This window comes from Cicer arietinum, chromosome 7 (genome assembly GCF_000331145.2).
Source record: "Cicer arietinum cultivar CDC Frontier isolate Library 1 chromosome 7, Cicar.CDCFrontier_v2.0, whole genome shotgun sequence".
Taxonomy (NCBI): domain Eukaryota; kingdom Viridiplantae; phylum Streptophyta; class Magnoliopsida; order Fabales; family Fabaceae; genus Cicer; species Cicer arietinum.
Window position 1 is genome coordinate 48,069,961 of NC_021166.2, and position 7,050 is coordinate 48,077,010.

Here is a 7,050-nt window from a genome sequence, read left to right on the forward strand (position 1 = left end):
CCTTTAAATTTTCTTCGATCTAAAATGCTATTGAGACTCAACTTATCGAAACAAAAGTCTTATTGAAACAAAGATAAATGTTTTTGGATATAGAGTTTAGTTAAGTGGTTATTTAGTAAGTGTTTATTATAAGAGTAGATTTATAAATTAGGTAAATATATTTTGTCCGTTTTTTAAATTACATGAAAATAACATATTAGTCTTTTGTCTTTTTTTAACAAGTTAATCTTTTATTTTTATTTTTTTAGTGTCAAGCTCGTCCTTTATTTTTTAAATGTTTACATCAATTATCTTAATTTTAAATCAATAAAATTAAAATCTAAAATTCTCTCAATTTTTTCATTAAACTCGTGTAATTCGTAAGGGGGTTTGATTGCAATATCATAAGAACACGAACCCTGAATCAAATTTTATAAAAATAATTAAACAAGAGAAGATTTGAGTAAGATGCATTTTAGAATTCTTGAAATTAAATGCAAAATTCTTTCAATCTATGTCATGAAATCACATGAAAATTTATTATATTCTAGATGATTGATAACAAAACTCATAGTACTATTTTAAAAATCTCTAACTAAAAATTATTGAAATGAGGTTAAGACTAAAAATAGTTCAACATTATAACTTTTACAAAGATAGAAGACTAATTTGATTAAAAAAAATGTTAAAGGATTAATTTGATATTTTTTAAGTAATTTAAAAGACTACACGATGTATTTTACCTATCAATTATTTAGACCAACGTGAGACAGAGAGAAACTTATTTAAAAAGTTAAAAATAAGACATATTATTGGTTTTTTCATATAAAAAATTAAAAATTCTCACAAACTCTTTTAAAGACTTTAAGACTACAGAAAATATGCGTGTGTGAGCACATGGTGTGTTGGGACTATTTAGGTAAGGATTATTTATGTAATTGTAAAGAATGGGAAGAAGTTGTTAAAATTAATGTTTTAACTATGCCTACTTTGAATAAGAAAAATTTGAATGTGTCTCTAGCTTTTAGTGCTGTTGTTGGTTTTGTTAGGAAGATGTATGAGAAGGACAAAAGCATTTGATTATGTTGCTTAGTTTTGTTACTTTGAAGGATAGGATATTTAGGGATAGCCATAATATAATTATCTATCTACTTGTAAGATTTATCTAAATGGTTAAAAAAAATAGTTTCCTATTTAGTTGCTCTACTTTTAATTGTTTTCTTGTTATCTTTCACTTTCTGCTACTTTAGGTTTTGGTGGCTTTAGATTTCTTTTTGAATTGCCATCACATTTTGGTTCATGGAAGACATGGTCAGATAGGGATAGATTTTCTGGATCATATCCAACAAAGTTTCATTATCTTATTGTGCTTTAGGTTTGGAATTTTATGATTTTTTAAGATATATAATATATAAAATGAAAGAAACATAAACAGGGTGAAAATGAAAACGTATATCGTTGGTAAAATATACAATACCTTGATTTAGTTCTTGTTTGTATTTAGTAGCATCAATGTTCATATGTTATTTTTTATGTAGTAATAGTATGCATGTGTATCATATAAGAATAGGGTTGTACATGCATATGTTGGAATCAAGTTGGTTTTTTACTTATAGTTTTGATGTTAACAAAAGTATTTTACGAGAACAATACATTTAGATTAATGGCTTCATTAAGTATGCAAAAATTGGAAGAAGGAAATTAGAGGAAGGTACCAGAGGAAGAAAATCAAAGGGAGGTACCAGAGGAAAGTCGCCGAAGGAGGTGACTAGAGGTTAAGATCAGAGGAACACAAAGTATACATGTCTGCCTATGTACATATGCCTATGAAAGTAACATGCATATGAAGATTGCGGAGATTACCTCTGATATTTAGGTATGATGTTTGGGTCTGAAGACTACCTCTGGAGAATGATTTTGAAACTGAGTTTGAAGACTACCTCTAAAGACTAAATTTGAAACATGCCTTTGAAGTCTTTGCATGTCTCTAAAGTGCACAAACTCAACATGCCTCTAAAGAGCTCATATCAAGGTATAATTAACGAACTCTGAAGATATTGTTCAGATCATTAACTCAAAGCTCACAATTTGCTGATCAAAATGGTGCAACACACTCCAAATGTAGCCTCTGATATGCAACCTCTAATGTTGCACTGACTTTGAAGTTTCAACAAGGTGATTTTCTCAATGCCACTAATTATAAGTCATGCAATTCTACATCTGACTATCATTATTCAAGAAACACAACATCTCACTCCAACAAGAAAGTTAATGTCTTTGATGGAAAGTCAATAGTTGAAATTGAAAGAATTAAGTATCAAAAGAAGACTTAGCCGAATCAAAAACTTGTGAAGATCCAATAACAACTTGAATCCATTTCAACTCAAATCAAGTAAGAGTATGAAAGAAGATTCATATTTTTGAAGACAATCTAAAAATAAGATTTGATTCAGATTTATAATTGAAGAAAATCTTTGATCAAGTTGAAAAATAAGATATGGTCAAGATTTGAAGATATGATCAAGATCTTATCACAAGAAGATATGAATTATTTACAAGAAGATTTGATCAAGATTTATCACAAGAAGATTTGATCAAGATTTATCTATAAGAAGATATGAATTGTTTACAAGAAGAGTTTATCAGAAACTACAAGAAGATATAAATTATTTACAAGAAAATATGATCAAGAATTGTTTACAAGAAGAAACACTCACAAGAACATACATTTAATATTTGTAAATGTATGATTCAAATTTTGCAAGGACAAAGGAGAAATGATAACCTATTCTATAAATAGATAATCAAGGATAAATAATAACATAAGAGAACTCACAAGCACAAAGTTTCCTAAGTCATTAGAGTTCATGAGGTTAAGGTATAGAGAAACACTTGCTCAAAAGAAATATTTTCTAAGTATTTTTTAGTGTGAGAGTCATTGTTACAATCAACTTGTTAGAAGCAAACCAATTTGTTCCAAACTCTTGTAACCCAACCTGATAGTGACTTTTGTGTTCCTCAAGCAATCTATAGGTTTTCAGATTGTGTTGAGAAGACTTGACTTGTAGAGTTAAGGTGTTTGTGTTCCTAAATAATTTTGTAGGTGTCAGGTTGTTTTAAAAAGACTGGCTTGTAGGATCAGGAGTTTTGTAATTCAAGTTGTGAATTAGTGGATTAAATCCTTATGAGTGAAGGAACTGGACGTAGCTACTAAGTTGGTGGTGAACTAGGATAAATTATTGTGTCAGTTTAATTTTGCAACCCTTGTTTTACTTCTGCCTCTGATCACTTAACCTGATTGCTACTACTTTTATTCTAAGTAAGTCACCAAACCCGAGCTAGTTTTAAATAAATTAGCAAAAAGAATCCAACTTAGTCAAACACAATTCAACTTTCATTCTCGTGTATGTACCTTCAATTAGCATCAAGAGCCTAATTTCAAAAATTAGCATTTTACTATGTTTGAACAAAGATCCAACGATTCAACAATGTCTGGATTTGGTGAAGAAACTGTTGGAGGAAACATCCATTTGCCACCTTTTTTTGATGGTGAACTATTTGAATACCAGAATGACACGTTGTGGAGTTTCTTTATCTCACAAGATCATGAACCTTGGGACTTAGTGGAAGATGGCTATTATGCTCCAACAAATTCTGATGGTACTGAAATTTCAAGGAAATAAATGGATGATGAACACAAAAAGATGTACAAGATGCATCACAAGTCCAAAACCTTCATGATCAATGCAATTACCTTAAAGGGATTTGATAAGTGCACTGACAAAGAAACAACAAATAACATCTATGAAAATTTGGTTATGACTTATGAAGGAAACAAACAAGTTCAAGGAGCAAATGTCAACCACCTAGTCAGAAAGTATGAGTTGCTCAAGATGGAAGAAGATCAAGACATTGAAATAATATTTTCCAAATTTCAAACTCTGATCTTAGGATTAAAGGTTCTTGAAAAGAATTATACTATTGTTGATCATGCGAAAAAAATTCTTAGGAGTCTGCCAAGCAAATGGAGACCTAAGATTACAATTATTCAAGAAGCTAAGGATTTCAATACTCTTAAATTGGAAGAATTGATTAGCTCCTTGAAATCACATGAAATTGAGCTTGCAGAGGATGAGCCTTAGAAGAAGCAGCCAAGTTTGGCCTTAAAATCCAAGTAGAAGAAGGTTTTGATGGCAACAATAGATCAAAGGATAATGATAATTATCAAAATCTGAACAAAGAGGATGAGGAGCTGGCTTTCATATCCAGAAAACTCAGAAGATGTGGCACAACAAAAAGAAACAATTTCCTCAAAGATATTTCAGGCAGCTCAGTAGAGGAATGGATGAAAAACTGACAAGAAAAACATCTAATGTTATGAATGCAATGAACTTAGACATGTCAAGTCTGAATGTCCAAGTTTGGAAAAAGGGAAACATAAGAAGAAATATTTTAGACCTAATAAGAAGGTTGTAATGGCTACATGAGATGATTTTGATGACTCCTCTGATGATGAAGAGCAAACAGATTTGGCTCTGATGGCTCACACCAACTATGCCTTTAGATCCAACACAGACGTTCATTATGACTTTGGAAGTGAATCAGTTGATGAAGAAATTAAGGTATTTTCCAACTTAATCTGATCTGATTTAATATATGTCATAAATGATTTCTTAAATAAAAACCACAAGTTGTGTCTAAAACTGAAAAAACACTTAGGAAAGTAAATGCAAAATTAACTAAAGAAATCAATGCACGTTGCAGCCTAAAATTTCGAGAGTTATCTTGAAATTCATTGGAGTCACCACCAAAGTTTATTTTAAATAGGAAAAATATCGGAAAACCCTTAAATAATAGAAAAAGTGGTATTTTGAAACCAAATTTTTGGCTTGGAAGCCGATTATGCGTAGGAAAATGTGAATATGTAGTTGTAGGAAAGAGAAAAAATATAGGGAAGAAGAAAAATTTTCAAACCCTAAGTAAAATTAATGCAGTGGAATTAATAATAAGAAAAAATATAAAAAAAATCATTTGTCTTTATTACGAATTGAGTCTTGTACACCCTTAATTATTGTGTAAAAAATACAGATGTGTTGATTATTTTTAAAGAGAGTTTGTTTTGTTTGTTAATAATGAAAAAATGTTTTGATGAAAGAAAATAAGTTTGTTTAATTTGAATAATTATTTTTAAATACGAATTTTAAGACTATCAAGTTGTACAACTCGTGTCTCAAAAATTCAAAGATTGAAAAAATGTCTCATTTAGTTCATCCGTTTAGAAATATTTTTATTATTTTCATTTATAAAAAATGAATTTTAAAACCACCAAGTTGTACACTTGTATCTTTAAAACTCAAAGATTAAAAAGATGTCACGTCTAGTGATCCGCTGTCGCACACGGGTCAAATACAATTGATAAAATGTAAATAGAGGTAATAACTCGAATCGTTTCGCAAGGACTTCTGATATAATAATAATAATAATAATAATAATAATAATAATAATAAGAGTTTCAAACCTATCATAGATTCTATCAATGAGTTTAATTCCTAATTTGTGATTCTATTCTTATTTGACTATAGAATTGATCAAACAAGCGTAATCAATCCTATGTGAATTTGGTTTCTTTGATTGGATTAAGGCATTACAATCACAAAATATTACAATTAACGATCAAGCGTCGCAAAATTATAATTCAATTAAATTAGAAACCGAAACCAAATTCTGTCAAATAAATTTAATCAATCCTATTGAAATTCAATTTAAGCAATCAAAATATCAATATAATCAAATAAACAATAATAGAATCATGAATCGAAATTGACAGTGTAACATGAATCTCAATGTGTTGATGAAACTCTAAACTCGTTGATTAATCTTATAAAATTAACCTTCCATGAAATTAAAATAAAACTATTTATTTCTTGTAGCAATTTGAATCCTAATTTTTCCGTCCTTAGAAAAGAAACAAAACTGTGAATATATAGTACTTGATATTGGACTTTAGTGTTTAAAAACAAGTGACCCGCTAATTAAAATTTTTACAAAAATTCAGATTACTAAATCTGCAATTTAGGCCCAGTAAACTTCAGAATTAGTGTTTTCTTCCAACATAAAAGTTGTAGCTCAGAGTTTTATCTTTCCAACGCCTATTCATATGCGCCAATCCGATATCCAGAGCTCAAGTTATAACCTATAGAGCGAGAAAGAATTAAAATACAAATAATAAAATTAAAATGCAAATAATAAAATTATAATTCAAATTCGACCCAAAGTTTTGAAATAAGCTAAAAATATTAATTTAAGCTATAAAGAGCTTTTAAAATACCAAACTTAAAAGCTAAAAATATAATGCTATGATCATCTAGTTAATCAAATTGAAAAATTGATTTCATATTAAATTATTTATAAAAACGAGTTTTAGGACTATCAAGGTGTAGAACTTGTATCGTGATAACTCAAAGATTAAAAATATGTAACATCTAGTTAAACTTTAATAAAATATTTATTTTTATAAGATTTGGTATTTGTTAGAAATTGTTACACTTAATATTTCTTTTAAATTAAAGGGTTGGGCTTATCGAAGAGGAAAAGAAATTGGACTATGTAATTAACTAATATATATATATATAAAAATATAAATTAACCCTAACTCTAGATAGAAAAAAAAAATCAAAAGAGAAGAAAAAAAAGGATAGAAAGAGGTGAGTGCGGCGGCTGCACAAAGAGAATAGGAAAGAAGAAGAAAAATAAAAAGATAAAAAAGAAAAGAAAGGAAACAAATAGACCGATAAAAGGAAGAGGAAGAGTGTGAGGAAATGATGTGCGGCGACGAAAGAAGTTACCTCATCTTTCTCTCTTTGGTTTATTTTGCTTCTTGTTTGTTTTATTTTAATTTATGTTAATTTTTTTATGATATTTTCATTATTATTCATTTGTTTTGAGTTTACAATTTCAAATGTTGAAGATTGAAGAAGAAGAAAAAAAAAAACACAAACCATGGCAATATATAATTTGAATTCTATGAACATAATTTTTTTTTTATTTGTATGTATATATAGTAAAATTCCA

At 28.7% G+C, this 7,050-nt stretch overlaps 1 protein-coding gene across 1 annotated transcript; it reads left to right on the top strand.

Annotated features, from left to right (window-relative positions):
* The first annotated feature begins 3,662 nt into the window (after positions 1–3,662).
* Positions 3,663–4,121, top strand: LOC140918832 (uncharacterized). The gene has a single exon (XM_073363630.1). The coding sequence runs from the start codon at positions 3,663–3,665 to the stop codon at positions 4,119–4,121; it is 459 nt and encodes a 152-aa protein (XP_073219731.1).
* The last annotated feature ends 2,929 nt before the right edge of the window (positions 4,122–7,050 follow it).